General features: G+C 48.2%; 1 protein-coding gene across 1 annotated transcript; it reads left to right on the top strand.

Moving 5' to 3' along the window:
• Nucleotides 1–7,822: 7,822 nt before the first annotated feature.
• On the top strand, nt 7,823–12,974 carry LOC148214028 (vomeronasal type-2 receptor 26-like). The gene is made up of 5 exons (XM_088128869.1): nt 7,823–8,089; nt 9,026–9,250; nt 9,904–10,101; nt 11,240–11,366; nt 12,079–12,974. The coding sequence occupies exons 1-5, from the start codon at nt 7,823–7,825 to the stop codon at nt 12,972–12,974; spliced, it is 1,713 nt and encodes a 570-aa protein (XP_087984995.1).
• Nucleotides 12,975–19,618: the final 6,644 nt, after the last annotated feature.

The raw sequence follows: 19,618 nt of genomic DNA, 5'->3' as shown, positions 1-19,618 counted from the left end.
GGCCTGAATGAAGGGATTGATTCAGGTATTGCGTTCCTTCTTATTTGCTCCTTCAGTGGAGAATTTTCCGAACTCCAGGAACTAGAAGGTCCCCCAATCTGGACTGGGACTATTGTAGAGGGAATACATCTGCTCCAAATCTCCCCTTCCTTTGGATAACCTGAACTTTCATCCTCAATGCCTATCACTTCCAGAATAAATCTCCTGTTTTCCCTAACAAAAGAGGAGCTCAGATTGAAAGTTGCATCACTAAAAAGTATCTTCCCAGGAAAGACACACCTGAGGGACTTTGTAGGTACCCAACATGGTAGAAATGAGGATGGAGATATCCGTTTCGGCCCCTTCGAGAACAGCCACTGTGTTTCTCTGCCTTCCACAGCTGTAGTTGGGGACATTGGCCTCCCCGTCTGAAAGCAGGTCCAGCAGAGCATCTGAAGCCATTTGTGCACTGAAGTAATTTTCATAGACATTGTAACCCAGAGTGATGTTGGGCAAGAGATGGGAATCCTGGTTGATCTCCTGGATGGCAAAAAGGAAGGAGAGCATTTTCCAATCTTCTGTTGATGCTATCCTGCAAGTATCGATATATGAGAATGTAATCAATAAAAAGAGCATTTTATTTAACCTTTTTCTACAATGATATTTCTAAGTTACCCAAGTCCAAGTCTCTTTCTGAATGGATTACACTATTCTGAAAAATATTGACGTAAAAATAATTAAAACATTACAGCATGTTAATAGATATTATGAGATTAAATTCAAAGATATGATCCCAGTTTGTGACCGGAAAAGAACTTAACTTCTGCGAAACTTCATTGTTGGAAATAAATATATTTCTACATAAAACATAGAATCATTGAGTCCAAAAGTTGGAAAGGCCACTTAGACCAACATCTCCACACTCAGACACACACATACAAACACATACAAGTAGCAGCTGTGACTGTTAACAAAGCCAGCATATTATCAGTCTCTGGAAAGTTTAGATTTTGAAGTCCTTGAGTGGAGACTTAACTTCCATTGAAATCATTACCTGATTACAACACCTGACATGATTTCAAATGGCAATCGTACACATTTGGAAATTCAGTGACTAAATAAATTCCTATCTGTGATTCCTTCATATTATCAGTGAGTTTTTGTTCATTAAAAAAAAAAATGTGGAGTTTATCTCATTTTCGAAGCAGGGAAAAAAAGCATTGCTGCATTTTTGTGTCCATGTTGACAAGGGAGGGGTAGAAGGGAGCAACCCCCCTCTTTATCCACCGTCTAGCTCTGCTCAGAGGATGTCAAGGAAAGTGAGATGAGAGATACCAAAAGCAGGAGATCGAGGTGACAAAGGCTCCTACGGCTGGATGGGGGCTGTAATGCAATGCAGACAGATTCACGTACCACAATAATTCATTTGAAGGCGTTTTGTTGAAGCTTAATGGTTGAAACTTAGCCTTGGTTGCAGAGATTATGCTACCAATGGAAATCTGTCCTGGTCTGTAATGATTGTTTGGGTCCACCCCATCTCTCTTTGGAGTCAGAAGGCATTTGGCCTTGAGCTTCATACAAACTCCCTGGGGCCACAGAAGCAGCACAAGCAGCAACATGACTTGTGTTCCTGACTGAGCCTCCAGCCCTGTTCTTGCTGTGAATAAAGATCAAGAAGATGTAGAAGCCCTCTTCCAAGACAGAAGCTTCACCCTAATCCAGACTGGTTCCAGCCAAGTCTTCAGATCTGGAAAGGAGAGTAGTAAACACGGCCCCCGGCTGCCCTAAAAAGCTCCCCTTGCTCTTTCTTTCTGCAGAAGCATTTATTCACCCTCAATTTTCCAATGCCATGACATCACCCCACAAGGCTATAGTCTGGTATTGAAGTGAAAACCTGTTATTGACATCTGTTGTCAAATTTTCTCAAGGTTTGCAGAAAAGTCTCTAGAGATTGAGCCCCAAGAGAACGAGTAAATCACTGTCATTTGGATCATTGTCAGGAGGAGAGAGATCACCTCTCTTAAGTTTGAATGAGTCAACAGGCAGATATGGAAAGGGGAAGTCACAGATGGGTTCCCAACTTTGAAGGTGAGCCAATGATAGGATGGGAGAATTTGGCCCCAAGCCTCTGCAAGAGAACATCCTTATACAATCAAGTATCAAGAAAGGTTTTTGGTAAGGGTGTGAACAGTCCCACCTAAGTACGAATGAAGTTGGTCTTGATTTGTGGTGGACTTTGGCTCTATTTGTCAAGTTAGCCAAGGACCTGCTGAAATGGGTGGCTGCTCATTTATTGAATGGAAACGCATATTTATTTCTTTATTTCTTGTTTCGATTTTAGACTCTGGGTGGATAACAACATCATAACAGACATGACTACAAAAATAACACACATAATCAACAGCCAAGGTAAATCAAACAGAACCAACACCAACAAATTGATATAGCCACTGCACGCCTCTGCTCCACACCTGGATGCCCAAGCCCAATGATAAAACCAGGTCTTGAAGGCCTTGAGAATAGCCAGTGGGCTCGGGGCCAACTTAACCTCTGGGGATGACGTTCCAAAGGGTGGTACCACAAGAGAAAATCCTCTCTTTCTGGGCCCTCCAGATGATATTCCCTAATAGATGGGACTCAAATCATCCCTTCCTTGCCATGGGGCACTTATTGGGACATATTCGGGGACAGGCGATCCCTCAAATAAGCTGGCCCCATGTCATGAAGGACTTTATGAGTCATTATCAGCATCTTTGGGTTGAGCAGTGGGCTGTGTTTCCCTTCCAACCACACATACTGTAACATCTGACACTAAGACAGGATGGCATCATGTGAACAGCCAGGGGTGGAAATGAAATCTGTGTATCATCTTAGTACTGATGGTACCTCACTCCATGCCATTGGATATCCTCACCCAACGGGTTTATGTACATGTTAAACAGGATCAGAGAGAAAACTGAACCCTGTGGTACCCTGCACAGCAGAAGCTGAGGGCTGCAATTCTGCCCCTGATCAACACTGATTGGAACTGCCCTGGAGGAAATAAGACAGACAACATAGCAAGATGCCAAACTGGAAAGGTACCATGATTGGTGGTATTGTAAACCTCCAAGAGTTCAAGAAAAGGAAGAATTGATTCCCTACCCCCATTCACAGAGCTCATTGACAGATGTAATCAATGCTGTTTCAGTTCCATACACAGGCTTGAAACCTGACTGAAAGGGGTCCAGATAATCCACTTCTGCTAGGATTCTCTGAAGCTGGTGTACAAGCACCTTCTCTACAGCCTTCCTTAAAAGGGCAAGTTGGAAACTGGACAAAAATTGTCTAGTACATTTGCACCTAGTGATGGCTTCTTGAGGAGAGGGCAAATTGCCAGAACCTGACCACCTGTCACCACCCAAGGGGCCTTAGCCAACCAGGAGGAACATGGATCTAATACACAGGTGGCTGAGCTCAGAACCTTGTCCACTTCATCAGGACCAATGGGACCAAAGTTCTGCCAGATAACTGAGCAAGACTGAGCCCCAGTCATCTCCATAGGACCTGCTCCAACTCTGGAGTCCACCTTGGAGTGAATCCGAGATACTTTGTCAGTGTTTTCCAAGTTCATTCATGCTCCAAAATGGTGGATGATAAATGTCATAACTAGGGAATAATTATATGCTATACTGATTATGTCCATCTTATAAGCCAAAGCCCTTCCCTCGAAGAAAGATTAATCATTTCTTTAAAACTATTATTGCTTTTTTAAGAGTAACAACTGAGTTGCACTTGTAGAACTGTTTGTTTCGTGGTGCTTTTCCTGGCCAGGAAACTCCTTAAGGTCTTCAACAAAGCCAAACTGATCACCTTCAGCCTGCTGCTCTTCTGCAGTGTCTAGGACTAAAACTGATAATGAACAGTAGACAAATATGTAGAAAAAAAGTGTCTCTAAGGAAATAGGCTTTCTGACCTACAATGAATATCTGGGGACCACCTTGGCTTCCCTTGCACTTCTCTTGTCGTTACCTACTGTATTTGTACTAGCAATCTTTGTGAAACACAGAGAAACTCCCATCGTCAAAGCCAACAACCGGGACCTCTCTTACTTCCTCCTCATCTCCCTCCTGCTTTCCGTCTTGACCACCTTCCTCTTCATTGGCTGGCTAAGGAGAGCCACTTGCCTCCTCCGACAGAGAGCCTTCAGCATCGTCTTCTCAGTTGCTGTATCTTCAGTCTTGACCAAAAGAATCACAGTGGGGCTGGCCTTCCTGGCCACAAAGCCATGGAACAGAGTGAGGAGATAGCTGGGAACGGGTTTGGTGAATTCCATCATCCTTTGCTGTTCCTGTGTCCGGTTTATTATTTGCTTTGTCTGGGTGGGAGTCCCCATTTCCTGATTCTGACATGCAATCTCAGCTGGGAAAAATTGTTCTGAAATGTAATGAAGGCTTTATTGGCGTGTTTCACTCTGCCCTTGGCTACATGGGCTTCTTGGCTGCCATCTGCTTCATGGTGGCTTTCTTGGCCAGGAACCTCCCTGGGGCCTTTAGTGAAGCCAAGCTGATCACCTTCAGCATGCTGGTCTTCTGCAATGTCTGGGTGTCCTTTGTGCCCACCTACCTAAGCATCAAGGGAAGAACATGGTGGCCGTGCAGATCCTCTCTATCCTGGTTTCCAGTGCTGGACTTCTGGGCTGCATTTTCATCCCCAAGTGCTACATTATCATCCTGAGGCCTGGTCTGAATACAAAGGAGTATCCAAGAAAAGTAAAAATGTAATCTATATACGGAACTTTGTTTTCACTCCTATGCTCCAGCTTTTCGATCCAATAGGAATATTCCTGATGGGTAAATAACCTGATCTGATAGTTTTTCAAGGGAGGTCGTTACAAAGTCAATGAATAATGTGGGATATGAACAGACAGATAAAAGAGATAGATAAAAGAGATAGAATGATAATGATTAATAATAGGAAGAGGAGTGGGGGTTCTTCTATTTTCCAATGTCTGAGTACCATATTCTAATAGTTTTGGAAATTAAGAAAGCAGTTATGGCTCCACCATTCCTTTCCTCAATCCTCAAACAAGATAGTTGTTCTTGGGGACACTCCACCACTTAGAAATGAGCCCCAGGAGGGAAAGTGAAGGACTCGAGTCTTCTGTTTGAGGTATTTCTTTATTCCTTGATTTCAAGCACACACTTAAACATTTACTCTAAGACAAAGATGAGGTCTAATGTGGGACCACCTCCATTATCTGAGACCAGCTTATGGTTGCCATGAAGGCCATGACCTCCCAGCCCTTGGATGGAGGTTTGATAGTTTGATTCTCTCTCCATTCCTTTCTAACATAGATATGGAGTCACTGGGAGAAGTAATCCATCTGCATAGCATGTGAGACGATTAGCATGCTTGTGACACCCAGTAGTACATCTCCACCCTGGGCTATAGCAGTGATGCCACAGAGTTGATTATTCAGTGCCTGGAGACTGTGAGGGTCTGGATGGAGATGGCAGGTTGCATCTCAACTCTAGCTAGAATTGAGTATCTCTGGGTTGGGGGCAGCCTGGTTCTGGAGCCATTCCATCAATACCTCTGAACAGTGTAGTAGTCCCCCAGACCAAAATGGTATACAATTTGGGGGTCCTCCTGGACTCATGACTCCCAGTTCTAGAAGAGACATTGCAGAAATCCATCTTGTGTACTAGTTGTACCCCTTCCTGGATCAGGAGGCTCTGCTCACAGTCACTTACATGTTAGTCACCTCCTGCTTGGATTATTGCAATGATCTCTTCTAACTACTAGGTCTACTAACTTTGGTAACTTCTTTGCCCACTTATTGTTATTTTATCTCTGCATTAACTACTCCTTCTCCTTCTCCTTCTCCTTCTCCTTCTCCTTCTCCTTCTCCTTCTCCTTCTCCTTCTCCTTCTCCTTCTCCTTCTCCTTCTCCTTCTCCTTCTCCTTCTCCTCCTCCTCCTCCTCTTCCTCTTCCTCTTCCTCTTCCTCCTCCTCCTCTTCCTCCTCCTCCTCCTTCTCCTTCTTCTTCCAAAATTGTGACTAGTGGTGTATTTAAGTAATAAATACATGCTATATGGTTTAGTTCCATCTAAACAAGCAAAGAAAAACTTGATTTCTCAATATAGAACAATAGTTCTAAAAGATGGGAATAACATTATAAGAAAACCTGAAGCCAAATTATTGATCAATATAATGAATAAAAGTTCTCTTCTCAGGACATGTAGTATGGTTTGGTGAATGAATGAATGAATGAATGAATGAATGAATGAATGAATGAATGAATGAATGAATGAATGAATGAATAGGAACATGGTTCCCATATCTGCCTGCATTCAGAAGAGCACCCAAACATCTCAGCAGCTCCTTGGCTAACTTGACAATCCACATTGATAGGTGACTGTTCAATCCCATGAAAAGTAGTTCTTCTGCTAATGGATTGTATGCATACATTTTCTTAGAGATGTATGGGGTCAAGTTCTCCTCTCTCACTCACTCAGTCTGTGCACCTGCCTGTTGACTCATTCTGAGTTCAGAGAGGTGGTGTCTCTCCTCCTTGCCATAATCCAAATTGTAGTAATTGATTTGTTCTCTTGGTGCTTAATCTCCAGAGATTTTTCTGTACACTTTCAGAAGATTTGACAGCAAGTTGTCAATAACATGTTTTCACCTCAATAGCACACTAAAGCTTTGTTGGCTGAGGTCATGGCATTGGACAGACATGGGTGCATAAAGGGTCTGGAGAAAGAGAGAGCCTGGGGGGTGTCTTTAAGGGCAGTCGGGGCTGTGTTTAGTCCCCACCCTTTGAGATGTGGAGCCTCAGCAAGACTTCATTGTCTGGCTAAGGAAAGCCCCTCAAGCTTCTGCCTCAGAAGAGGACTTTAGTTTCTTCTACCTTTTCTTTGTGATCGTTGTTCAAAGTTGACACAGTGCTGGAGCCTCATTCAAGAACATAAGTCATGTTGTTGTTGCTTCTGCTGCTTCTGTGGCCCCAGGCAGTCTGGGGGACACTCAAGGCCAAATGCCTCCTGACTCTGAAGAGGGATGAGGTGGACCCACAGAATCATTACAGGCCAGGAGACCTTTCAATTGGTGGCATCATCTCTGCAACCAGGAATAGGTTTCGACCGTTAAGTTTCCACACAAGTCCTTCAAGTCAATTATCGTGGTAGGTCAATATTCCTGCACTGCATTATAGCCACCCTCCTATCTTACAAGGCATTGTCCTCTTGATCTCCTACTTCTGCTATCTTTCATTCACATCTCAATTTCCTTGACATCCTCAGAGCACAGCACAGGACTGTGGATGAAGAAGAGAGAGTGGTTGCTCCTTTCTACTCCTCCCGTGTCCCATAAAGAGGTCAAGATGGACAGAAAAATGCAGGAGTGCTGTATTTTTTCTTTTTGTTGAAAATGACATAATGTCCACATTCTTTTTTCTGGACCAAAATTCACTGATAGTATTCAGGAATCACAGAGCTGAATGTATTTAGTCACTGAATTTCCAAAAGTATGAGTCCCATTTTCAATTGATGCCAGGTACCCAAATCGTATAATGATTTAAATATAAGATAAGTCTCCACTCAAAGGACTTCAAAATCAAAACATGTCCAGAAATTGATGACATGTTGGCTTTGTTAACAATCACGGCTGCTAATTGTATGTATGTGCCTGTATGTGTCTGAGTGTGGACATGTTAATATTCTTAGGAATACTGTAATCCATTCAGAGGAACTCTTGGCCTTCAATAGATTAGAAGTATTATTGCAAAAAAAAAAAAAAGTTGAATAAAATGTTTTAATGCGTTTATACTTCCAGGATAGCATCAACAGAATACTGGAAGATGTTATCCTTCCCTTTTGCCATCCAGGAGATCAACCAGGATTCCCGTCTCTTGCCCAACATCACTCTGGGTTACAATGTCTATGAAAACTATTTTAACACACAAACAACTTCAGATGCTCTGATGGACCTGCTTTCAGATGGGAAGGCCAATGTTCCCAACTATAGCTGTGGTAGGAGGAGACACACAGTGGTTGTTCTTGATGGGGCTGAGACGGACATCTCCATCCAGATTTCAACCATGCTGGGCAGCTACAAAATCCCCCAGGTGGGTCTTTGCTGGAGAGACAATCTTAGTCATGCAGCTTTCAATCAAAGCTCCTTAGTTATAAATAAAGAGCAGCATTTGATCATGGAGATAGTAGCATTAATTGTTCAGATTATCCAATGGGAGGGGATCCCTCCACCGTGGCCTCAATCCAGGTTGGGGGACCTGCTAGTTACTGCATACAGGAAAATTTCCTACTCAAGAAGCAAATGGGGAGAGAAGCAATGTGTGAAATGTTGAGTAAGTAGAGAAACCTTCTTTCTATGGAATGGCTTCTCCCTTTATTGGAGTGAGACTTATTATTTGGATGTTACGGGTGTCAAAATAGCATCTTCCTTCTTTCCTTTTCAGATCAGTTATAGTTTTGTTACACAGATTCTGAGGGATAAAACTCGGTTTCCTTTCTTCTACCCAATTCTCCCTGCTGAAGGGGTCCAGTGCCCAGGGATGGTCAAGCTGCTGCTCCATTTCAGGTGGACCTTGGTGGGTCTGTTGGCTCCAGACACTGACCAGGGGCAGAGGTTCATGAGGATGTTGACAACCATGTTGATAAGGAATGGCATTTGTCCAGTTATATCACAAGCCTTTTCCACAGTTATGGAGAAAGTGGTGATAGATCCTGTTCCGTACCAAAATTGGAGACAAGTGAATGTCTTTCTTTATGCTGCAGAGGCTCATTCAATCTCCATGGGGTTAATGATTATACATAAAGTACTTGAATACTTTAAGGAACCTGTTATAGGAAAAGTCCTGATGACAACAGTCCTGTGGGATTTATCCTTTTATTTGAAGGAGATGGGGGTCACTCAAAGCATCCACAGCATTTTTTCCTTTCTTATGAAAACAAATGAAATGGCAAATGATGATTTGTCTCTGCAGTTTTACTCTGTCATAAAACATGTGGCAGAGAAATCGTTTATGTGTTTGTACCCCAAGGATGCCTTTTCTGTGAAAGTCTGGAGACGGTGCAGGGAGAGACAAGAACTGGAGGCTCTGAGGAAAGAAGAGGTGGATCAGATCCTGTCTCTGGACAACTACTTCATTTACAACACCATCTGGGCTGTGGCCCGAGCCTTACATGCAGCCTATTTATCCAGATCTAAAAGGACAAGGAACAAAGGGGGCAAGAACACTGAAGCCCCACAGATGAAGGCCTGGCAGGTATCTCTCCTGCAGTTGAGTATAAATTTTACAATTCTAAGAACTGGACAGCTATTCTAACAAATTAATTTATTCTGAGCATAAAAAACACATTTTATTCCAACTTTCCATCTCTCTTCCTTTTTCATTTCCTTCACTTCTTTCCCCACTTTGACAACATATTTTCCTTTTAAATTTCTTTTCAAATACAGTATCTTCATCTCTTCATTGTCCAAATGTCCCCGTTGACTTTCTCTCAGTAGAAGTTGGGAGGGAGAGAAACATGGGGCACTTGGTGTCAGCCCCTCAAGGGAGGACAGGCAAGAAACCAACCCTGAAGAGGTTCCAGGAATGCTCCTGGATTGGAAATAGGTAAAAGAACAGAATCCTGAAAGCCGGTTGAAGCTTCTCTCTGTCCCATTTCACAGTATTACTTGTGGTTTTACATATTAAAATTGTTAAATTATTGGTATTGCAATTCAATTCTTTATAGCCTCTCTGCAAAAGAACTTGGGAAATGGATCTGAAAGCCACATTTTGGGTGTTCAGAAAGAAATCTTCAGTCTACCCACAGCAGAAATGAAGAGGTCTTGTATTAGAAGTTTGTAAATCCTGTCTAAACTTACTTATATTCTCTTCCATTCCAGCTTCATACCTTCTTTCAAAATTCTCAGTTTTACAATAATTCCATGAAAGGGGTATATTTGGGTGAGAATGGAGAGCTGGTAGCAGAGTTGGACATTGTAAGCTGGGTGTATTCTATCAAATCCATTAGTAGAGTCAAATTTGGGAGTCTACAAAGAGAACGATCCCTGGATTTCCAGCTGAGGATCCTCCAGAATGCTACTACAGAGATAGAACAACTGAACCAGGTGGGGAAAGTCTTTCTTTCACTCCCTGAAGCTCTTGTCAACAGGATTGCCCTCCTTGGGGAGGGAGTAGCTATGAAGGTCATCTAGGTTCACCAAGAAAGGCAAAATTTTCTTTGATTAGATGTCCAGGTATCTAAAAGGAAACATATCCTTAATTATTCAAGTAAAGTTGAACAGAGTTGTTCCCCCCCCCCCCTCCAAGATACTGGTTTTAATGGTTTTTTACTGTTCCTGTGGGATTGTTAGCCCTGTGAGGTAGTCCAGACAAAAAGCACATTCAGGAGTAGTAGCTCTATCTTTATTGTAAGGTTACATTAACTGAATCTTGCAAGACTGAAAGTATTTCTCCCCTCCTTTCCTTTTACTTTCTGGAAAACTAGTGAGGGCCCCTTTTCAAACTTTTCCATCCCCCCTTTCTGTGGGCTGAGGCATCTTTTACCTGCTGGTTGTCCCATCAGTGGCTCTCCCTCCCATCTCCCAAGGTCATTCCCACATACCATTGCAGGTGGTCCTTGTTTAACAACAGCTTGTTCAGTGACCATTCTAACTTGCAACAGTGTTGAATGAGTGGTAATTATGACCGGTCCTTGAGATTCTGACTGTTGCAGTGTCCCACAGTCACGTGATCACAATTTGCAAGCTTTCCTACTGGATTGCCACAAGTCAAAGTCAAAGTTAAGTGACAGAAATTCAGGTCCCAATTACCATTGTTAACTGAGGACTACCTATACAGAGATACATTGTTATGGACTATAAGGTGGGAAGCTATATATCTCATAAGAAAATAAAGTATTTATTAGTCCTTTATAAAGGGATGTAGATTTGAGCCATGCGGTGAAGTGATTCATCTCACTGAAGCAAACAATCCATCCAACCTTCTCTTGTGTAATTTAGTATGAAAATTTAGATTCTAAACTAAAAATTGTGGAATTTTTTTTCCACCCTAACTCTGTGGAAAATTAGAAGAGGAGATAAAGAGGGAAGTAACTTTCAGTCAAATCACTTTGTTGAGCTCCATTATTATTATTTTTTTTAACTGGGCCTTGAAACGGAGATCCCCAATCCCTTCCTCTTTTGACCCTTTTCTGGACATAAATTCTTGATTCACTTTCTGGATTTTTTTCCTCTTTCTGCTCAGCCCCTGCCTCCTTCCAGGTGTGTGGAACACTGTCGTTCTGGATTCAGGAAGGTGGCTCGGGAAGGGCAACCTGTCTGCTGCTACGACTGTCTTCCTTGTGCAGAAGGAACCATCTCCACCATGGAAGGTGGGTGACATCAGAGGAAAGGGACAGACATTTGAGAAGACTCTATACCACTACATTTGCTACGAATGGACATTTGACAGGCATTTCTCAGCTTGGCTTTTTAAATATTCATATCCTTATAATTTGTATAATTTTTTTCATACTAAAATCTAAGTAATAAGCTTGAAGCTTAAACTGGGATAGGATATTAAAAGATACTGGAAGAATGAGGACTGGGCATTGCTCTTCATCTTGCACAAACATGCTTCATATTTCAGTTTGCTATTTACTTCTTTTCTCTGAACAATCACAATTTCCAGGGTAGCAGGGCATAACGACATTCATTGGGTCTTACAAGAGGATCAGGTCTTCTTGCAATTGCAATAGAACCATTTCTATGGGCAGCCAAAATTAATGGCTTCAGGTTTCCCAAGAGAATGGTAAATGGTGGGCCTTCCTTCCTTCCTTCCTTCCTTCCTTCCTTCCTTCCTTCCTTCCTTCCTTCCTTCCTTCCTTCCTTCCTTCCTTCCTTCCTTCCTCTCTACAAGTTCATTGATGAAATGGTGACATTAAAAAAAGAAAAGTAAAATTAAGAACTTCTAGCTGGAGAGAAATGAGGAAGCATGCTGACTTTATCCACCCACAATTATTCATACCAACAACAATTTCACCCAAGCAATGCATTTGATTGAAGAACATGCTTAATTGGAGATCTTACTCTTGCTCTCTTCAGATGCAGAAAAATGCACCAACTGTCCAGAAGATCAACATCCAAACACCAGTCGAGTTCACTGTATTCCCAAGATTAAAAACTACCTTTCTTATAAGGAAAATGTGGGAATCATCTTGTCTTCCATTGCCTTGTTCCTGTCTTTAACCACAGGCTTTGTCTTGGGAATCTTCCTTAAATTCCTGGAAACACCAATCGTCAAAGCCAACAACCGCAACATCTCTTACGTACTCCTTGTTTCCATCCTGCTTTCCTTCTTAACCTCCTTCCTGTTCATTGGCGGGCCAACAAAACCAACCTGCCTTCTCCGACAAACAGCCTTCAGCACCATCTTCTCAGCTGCCATTTCTTCAGTCTTAGCCAAAACGATCACAGTGGTGTTAGCCTTCTTGGCCACAAAACCAGGGAATAAAGTACAGAGATGGCTGGGGAAGAGCTTGGCCAATTCCATCATCCTTTCTTGCTCTGGGGTCCAAGTTGTCATTTGTAGCATCTGGCTGGGAACTTCTCCCCCATTCCCTGACTCTGACATGCACTCCCAGTCTGGAGAGATCATCCTGCAATGCAATGAAGGATCTGTTGCCATGTTTTATATTGCTCTTGGCTACATGGGCTTCCTCTCCATCATTTGCTTCACAGTGGCTTTCCTGGCCAGGAATCTGCCTGGGGCCTTCAATGAAGCCAAGCTGATCACCTTCAGCATGCTGGTCTTCTGCAGTGTCTGGGTCTCCTTCTTGCCGACCTACCTGAGCACCAAGGGGAAATACATGGTGGCTGTGCAGGTTTTCTCCATCTTGGCCTCCAGTGCTGGCTTGCTAGGCTTCATCTTTTTCCCCAAATGCTACATTATTTTCCTAAGACCAGACCTGAATACAAAAGTACATGTAATGTCAAAATAAGAGTAAAATCAATTTTCGGTAGGTGGTTCTCCAAAATATCAGTTACTAATTCCAAAAAACAGCATTTGACACTTCAACATTCTTTTAGAAAAAAATTAAAAAGCACCAAGTTCTTTTTTTTTCTCAACTCTATTATCTCTTTAAGAGATAGAAATGGATGAATACTTTTGAATAAATATGTTTTCTCTTATCTTTTTGCTGCTGAGTGTATAGAAAAGTGGGCGAGTGTGCATGCTTCAGGTGAACCGATAGTGACAAGAGGATTGCAGTTTATGCACGCTTTAAAAATATGGCTAGTTAACAGCAGGTTGAGGTTAGAGAAAGATTTGTTTTCCAAAAATATCATTTAGTAAGCCCAAGTAACAATATTTGACATTCTGCTTTTGAAGTTAATTGTGGCTGACTGGTTAGTGTTGGACTGCAAGGATGTCAATGATGAAAATAGTCAGAAGTTTTGTTAGCTGGAGTTGAGAGGGGAATCCCTTGGAGCTGCCTTGGTCCAAAGTCCAGGATAGTGTGGGACCAGCAACAGTCTGGGTGAGTGGTGAAGATTGGTGCCCCAGGAGTGATCTGCTGGGTGGCTGGGTATGGTGAGTGGCTGGTGGTTGAGTTTGGCTGCAGGATCATCCTGGTCTGGGATTCTCCATAATCGCAGAGTCATTGGCAGCACAGTTGCCTCAGTAGCCCTGTTAATCAGCTCTTCATCAATCACCTACCTCAGGTGTGTAGCTCCAGGCAGAGGAAGCAATGGTGTGGGAGAAATAGCAGGAGGGCTGCAGATCCAACTGTGTCGTGTGTCAGGTTCGGTCAGCACAGGGCTTCAGGGAAGCTCGCAGCCAGACCACGCGGAATCCACCGATGGTAGCTAGCGGGGAAAAGAGGAACTGAAAGTGCCGCTAATTAACGGGCCACCTGCGCCCAGCCAAACCGGAAAACCGCAGCGGAAGCTTTTAACTATAAACTGATAACGGCGCGAGCAAGCAATGAACGGGGCCGCAGGCAGCGAAACAAGATCGCAACGCAGCACAGAACCCGCGGGCTTGCACGTAACGGGGAGGAACGAACCCAGCCGGAGGGGGACTGGCAATCAAGGACAATAGACCCTGACCGATCCTGCCATCATGAACAATCAAGGGGGATTATTGGGGGCCCATAATCCGCAGCTGCAACGTGATCGCGGGGCGGGAAAAAAGCGCGGGAAGTGGGGAATATAACAAGTGATGCAATTGTACCAAGCCAGTCCTGGCTTTGCTTGTGACTACTACGTTACGCATGAGTAAACCTTCTTTGTGAACCACACGTGTCACGAGAGTTTCTCTGTCGAACGGGGCAAACCTTACATAAAGCCAGGACTCACCGTTAGCGCTACCCGGTACCACCGAGGAGCGTTTCCTTTTCCAATACAGGCATGACCAGCGACGAGGAATCCGTGGGTCAGCTGGAGCACGAGGAACCCAGGCTCGAGGAGGGACGGTCGGAGCCACCCGGGAGCGACGGGACAGCGGCCAGGACCGGGCGCCCTCCAGCCGAGTGGTGGTCGATGGGCGTGAACCAAGGGCCAGACGGTTCAGGCGTCACGATGACCCGAGGTTCAGGGTCCCGGAACCGCGAGTGGGACGAGAAGTTCGCCCGACTAGAGGAGAGAGTCGAGCGGCGCCTAGACGCCATGGAGGTGATGTTCCAGACCCTGCTACAGAGAGTGGGACCACCTGCGGTGAGCGAGGGGGCGAGCAACAGGGGTGGCGGTCCGGCACCTCAGCCGGCACCGCCCACGACACCCCGGTCGGTGGACCGACGGGCGGCAGATGCCCTGAGACTTCGAGGTATCACTGGGAAGTTCTCAGGGGACCCTGAACAGCTGCCACACTTTTTGACGCACGTTAGGGGGTTCATGCAGAGGGGTGGTCACCTATTCGCTAGGGACGAGGATAGAGTATCCTACGTGGCCGAGCTGCTAGGTGGTCAAGCAGCTAGCTGGGTGATTGGACTATACGATGCCAACGCGGCGGAACTACGGAGTTTCCCGGACTTCATGCAGGTGCTCCGGGACAGATTCGAGGACACATTGAGTGCCAAGCGGGCGGAGGACGACATCCTGCAGTTCAGACAGCGGGGCAAGTCGGTATCAGAGTACGCCCTGGAGTTCCGGAGATTGTCAGAGAAGCTCACGGACTGGCCGGAGTCCCTGAGGGTGAAGTATTTTAAGAGGGGGCTCAATCCAGAGATCCTGGAGCGGGCACTGGGGCGGGACGACCCGTCCACAGTGAAAGATTGGATCTGGCTGGCCGGAACGGCGGAATCGGCATGGCGGCAGATCCAACAGAGCGCGAGGCGACGGGACCAGACGAGGGACCAGCCGAGGGAGAGAAGCCCCGAGGAAAGGCAGAGCAGTCGGCGGCAGTCCACCGGGGTGCGAGAGATGACCAGAGCCCCGAACCTGTGCTTCCGGTGCGGAGGCAGAGGCCACCGAGCAGCGCAGTGCTGGACGGAGCGGGAAGGAGCCCCACCACGGCCTGAAGTCAAGCCCCCGCGTGTGACCGGGAAAAGGGCCAGCGACCAACCGCGGTAGGGGGCAGTGGCGGCGGTGACCGAGAACGGCGCGGGGGGTGGTCGACCCCGGAGACGGCGTCCTCCGGAGAGGACTCGGAGCCGGCGGGAAACGAGGCGCGCTCACACTGAACGGCATCCCGGTGCGATCAGAGGAGTCGAGGCGCGCGGACCCAATAGGAGATGAGGACTGCCCTCCGTTCCGGGTGAGAATACACATCCGGGGGGTGAGATCCAGAGGGGAGGCACAGCTGCGGGCGCTACTGGATTCAGGCTGCACCCACTGCTTGATGCACCCAGCTGTGGTCTCGGGGCTCGGACTACAGCTGAGGCGCCTCCAGGAGCCCATTGCATTCAGCCAGCTAGACGGCACGCTGGCAGGGGGGGGCCAGCTCAGTATTACACCGAGCCGGTCCAGATGACGATCGGGAGTCACCGGGAAGAACTAAGATTTGTGGTGGTCCCGGTGGCCGACTACGCGGTGGTACTCGGCTTGGCGTGGCTGTGACGACAGAACCCACGGGTCGACTGGACGGCGGAGGCAGTGCGGTTCGGGGTCGACAGGCCGGCGAAGTGCGGGAGCCGAGGGGACCCAGCCATGGAGACGGGTGCGGCCGCAACCACCGGCGGGCAAGTGGAGGGTCCGGGACACCGGGAGACGGGGCGAGAGCAGACGGAGCCTGAGACCCAGCCGGCAGCAGCAGCAGCAGCAGCGCCGGGACCCCGGAGACCCGCAACGATCCCGAGGCGTGGGGAGGCAGCGGCGACTGGCGAGACAACCGCAAAGAGAGAGGCCGGGCCCGGGGAACCCCCGACGGGCGGCAGAATCCCGAGGCAGTATCGAGACCTGGCGGCAGCGTTCGGGGAGAAGGAGTCCGACCAGCTCCCACCACACCGGCCCAGTGATTGCGCCATCGAGTTAGAGCCAGGGGCGACCCTGCCTAAGCCGAAAATGTACTCCCTGTCAAGGAGAGAAATGGGGGCTCTGCGGGAGTTCATAGACAAGAACCTGGCGCGGGGATTCATCCAACTCGCGAAGTCGTCATTAGGAGCCCCGGTACTATTCCGGGAGAAGAAGGATGGCTCGCTTCGAATGTGCGTGGACTACCGGGGGCTGAACGCAATCAGCACGGAGTACAAATACCCCCTCCCCCTGATGAAGGACTTGATGTCGCATCTGTCTAAGGGGAGGGTGTTCACAAAACTGGACTTGCGCGAAGCTTACTTCAGAGTCAGGATCCGCGCAAAAGATGAGTGGAAGACGGCGTTCAACACGCCGCTCGGAAGCTACCAGTTTTCCGTGATGCCGTTCGGATTAAAAGGGGCCCCGGGGGTATTTATGCAGCTAATAAATGAGGTGCTTCATGACCTACTCTATCGGGGCGTCCTGGTCTACCTGGACGACATCCTCAACTACACCGAAACCCTGGCGGAGCACGTGAGCCTGGTGCGCATGGTGCTCCAGAGACTGCTGAAGGCACAGCTGTACGCGAAGCTATCGAAATGCGAGTTCCATCGAGAGCAACTAGACTACCTCGGCTACCGAATATCCAGCCGGGGAATTGAGATGGACCCGGCGAAAGTGAAGGATGTCCTGGGCTGGGAAGCGCCGCGAACCCGGAGGCAACTCCAAAGCTTCCTAGGGTTTGCGAACTTCTATAGACAGTTTATCCCGAACTTCGCCCAAATCGCCCTTCCCCTAACCTACCTGCTGAAGACCAAGGGCACTGGGAAACCCCCCAAGCCCAGCATGGCACTTGCGTGGACTGCAGAATGCCAGGGGGCGTTTGAGGAGCTAAAACGGCGGTTCACAGCGGAGCCGATCCTGCGCCATCCTGACCCAGATCGGCGTTTTATAATCCAAGTAGATGCGTCAGACGTGGCAACGGGGGCAGTCCTGCTCCAGCCCAGCCCGGAGGGGGCCATCCACCCATGCGCCTACGCCTCTCGCAAATTCACCGAGACGGAGAGAAGGTGGATGGTGTGGGAGAAAGAGGCGTACGCAGTCAAGTGGGCACTGGCCACGTGGAGGCATCTACTGGAGGGGGCAGCTGAACCGTTCGAGGTGTGGACGGACCATAAGAACCTCGAGGCCCTGAAGACCCCGCGTAAGCTATCCCCCAAACAGGCGCAGTGGTCCCAGTACTTCGGGAGGTTCAGGTTCACACTAAAACACATCCCCGGGAAGCGCAACTTCCTAGCAGACGGACTGTCTCGCATGCCCCAGCATGCCAGCCTACGGGAGGAGATCGTGGACTCCATCATCCCTGCCAGCAGACTGGCTGCAAAGGCGGTGACTCGAAGCCAGACCAAGGGGGAGCGACGGGACGCGGCGCCTGAAGTAAGGCAAGGGTTCGCGGAGGCGGCGGAGCGGGACGCTTGGCTCAAGCAGAACTGAGAGGCGCTAACCAGCCAAGAGGGTTTGTGGTGGCACGAAGGAAAGCTGTACGTGCCCGAGGGTTACCGATGGGAGGTCATGGAAAGAGCCCACGACAGCCGGAGCGCGGGGCATTACGGCTTCGTAAAGACGCTCCACTTAATCCGGCGGCAATTTTGGTGGCCCACGCTCCGTAAGGACGTGGAGGCGTACTCGGGGGGTTGCCCGGTGTGCGCGACGGCGAAAGGGGCCAAAGGCAAACCTAGAGGGCTACTCCAGTCGGTAGCGGAACCCGACGGCCCATGGCAAGAGGTCGCCATGGACTTCATAGTAGAGCTCCCGGAGAGTAAGGGGAAGACCGCCATTTGGGTGGTTACGGACTTATTCTCTAAACAAGCGCACTTTGTAGCGTGCCGGCGAGTCCCCACGGCAGAGGGGTTGGCGAGACTGTTCGTGCAACATGTTTACCGGCTCCACGGCGCGCCCCGACGGGTCGTCAGCGATCGGGGCGGCAACTTCATCGCGCGGTTCTGGAGGGAGTTCCTGAAGCGGGTGGGGACGGAACAAGCCCTTTCTTCCGTGGCACATCCGCAGACGGACGGAGCCACGGAACGCCTGAACGGGGGGCTCGAACAGTACCTGTGCTGCTACGTGGGGCACCAACAGGACGATTGGGCAGAGCTACTACCATTCGCGGAAGTGGCATACAACAACGCCGTCCACAAGAGTACCGGGTTCTCTCCGTTCAAAGTAGCCACCGGGAGAGACTTCGTCCCCATGCCGGAGTTGCCTCAGCCAGAATCCCAGATCAACTCCCTGGACGCCTGGTTCGCCCAAATCGACGCGACCCGGCGAGCGGCGCACGCGGCATTGCAAAGAGCCAAAGCCGACTACAAGAAACACGCGGACCACAAGAGGCTCCCCGAGGGGCAGTGGAAAGTGGGGGACCAGGTGTATCTGTCAACCAAAAACCTAAAGACGCACCAGGCATCGAAAAAACTCAGCCCGAGGTTTGTGGGGCCGTTCCCCATTGCAGAGGTCATCAATCCGGTGACCGTCAGGCTGACGCTCCCGAAAAGCCTCGGAAAGATCCACCCGGTGTTTCATTGCAGCCTGCTAAAGCTGCACCAGCCGGGGAACGCCTGGCACAAGACAGAGGGAGTGCCACCACCCATCATGGTCGGGGGAGAGCAGCATTTTGAGATCAACCAGATACTGGACGCCCGGAGGCACAAGGGGCAGACCCAGCTCCTAGTGCAATGGAAACATTTTCCCAAGTCCCACAGCGAATGGGTGAGTAAAACCCACATAAGGGCACCGGACCTAGTGCGGGACTTTTACAAGAAATACCCCGGGAAGCCGAAATAGAGCCGGGGGGGGAATTGTCTTCAGGGGGGCGGTATGTCAGGTTCGGTCAGCACGGGGCTTCAGGGAAGCTCGCAGCCAGACCATGCGGAATCCACCGACGGTAGCTAGCGGGGAAAAGAGGAACTGAAAGCGCCGCTAATTAACGGGCCACCTGCGCCCAGCCAAACTGGAAAACCGCAGCGGAAGCTTTTAACTATAAACTGATAACGGCGCGAGCCAGCAATGAATGGGGCCGCAGGCAGCGAAACAAGATCGCAACGCAGCACAGAACCCGCGGGCTTGCACGTAACGGGGAGGAACGAACCCAGCCGGAAGGGGACTGGCAATCAAGGACAATAGACCCTGACCGATC

Source organism: Python bivittatus, unplaced genomic scaffold (assembly GCF_059951505.1).
Source record: "Python bivittatus isolate LINGU-HERP-01145 unplaced genomic scaffold, Pbiv_v1 ctg000820_np1212, whole genome shotgun sequence".
Lineage (NCBI taxonomy): Eukaryota > Metazoa > Chordata > Lepidosauria > Squamata > Pythonidae > Python > Python bivittatus.
Note: the sequence above shows the minus strand (reverse complement) of the source record. Positions and strands in the feature narration are given on the sequence as shown.

Excerpts from the sequence above, each read along its gene's own strand:
- LOC148214028 (XM_088128869.1), top strand. The coding sequence starts at position 7,823 with ATGTTATCCTTCCCTTTTGCCATCCAGGAGATCAACCAGGATTCCCGT. Across the intron at positions 9,251-9,903 it reads CACAGATGAAGGCCTGGCAG|TTTTACAATAATTCCATGAA; the intron begins GTATCTCTCCTG and ends CAAAATTCTCAG. Across the intron at positions 11,367-12,078 it reads AACCATCTCCACCATGGAAG|ATGCAGAAAAATGCACCAAC; the intron begins GTGGGTGACATC and ends TGCTCTCTTCAG.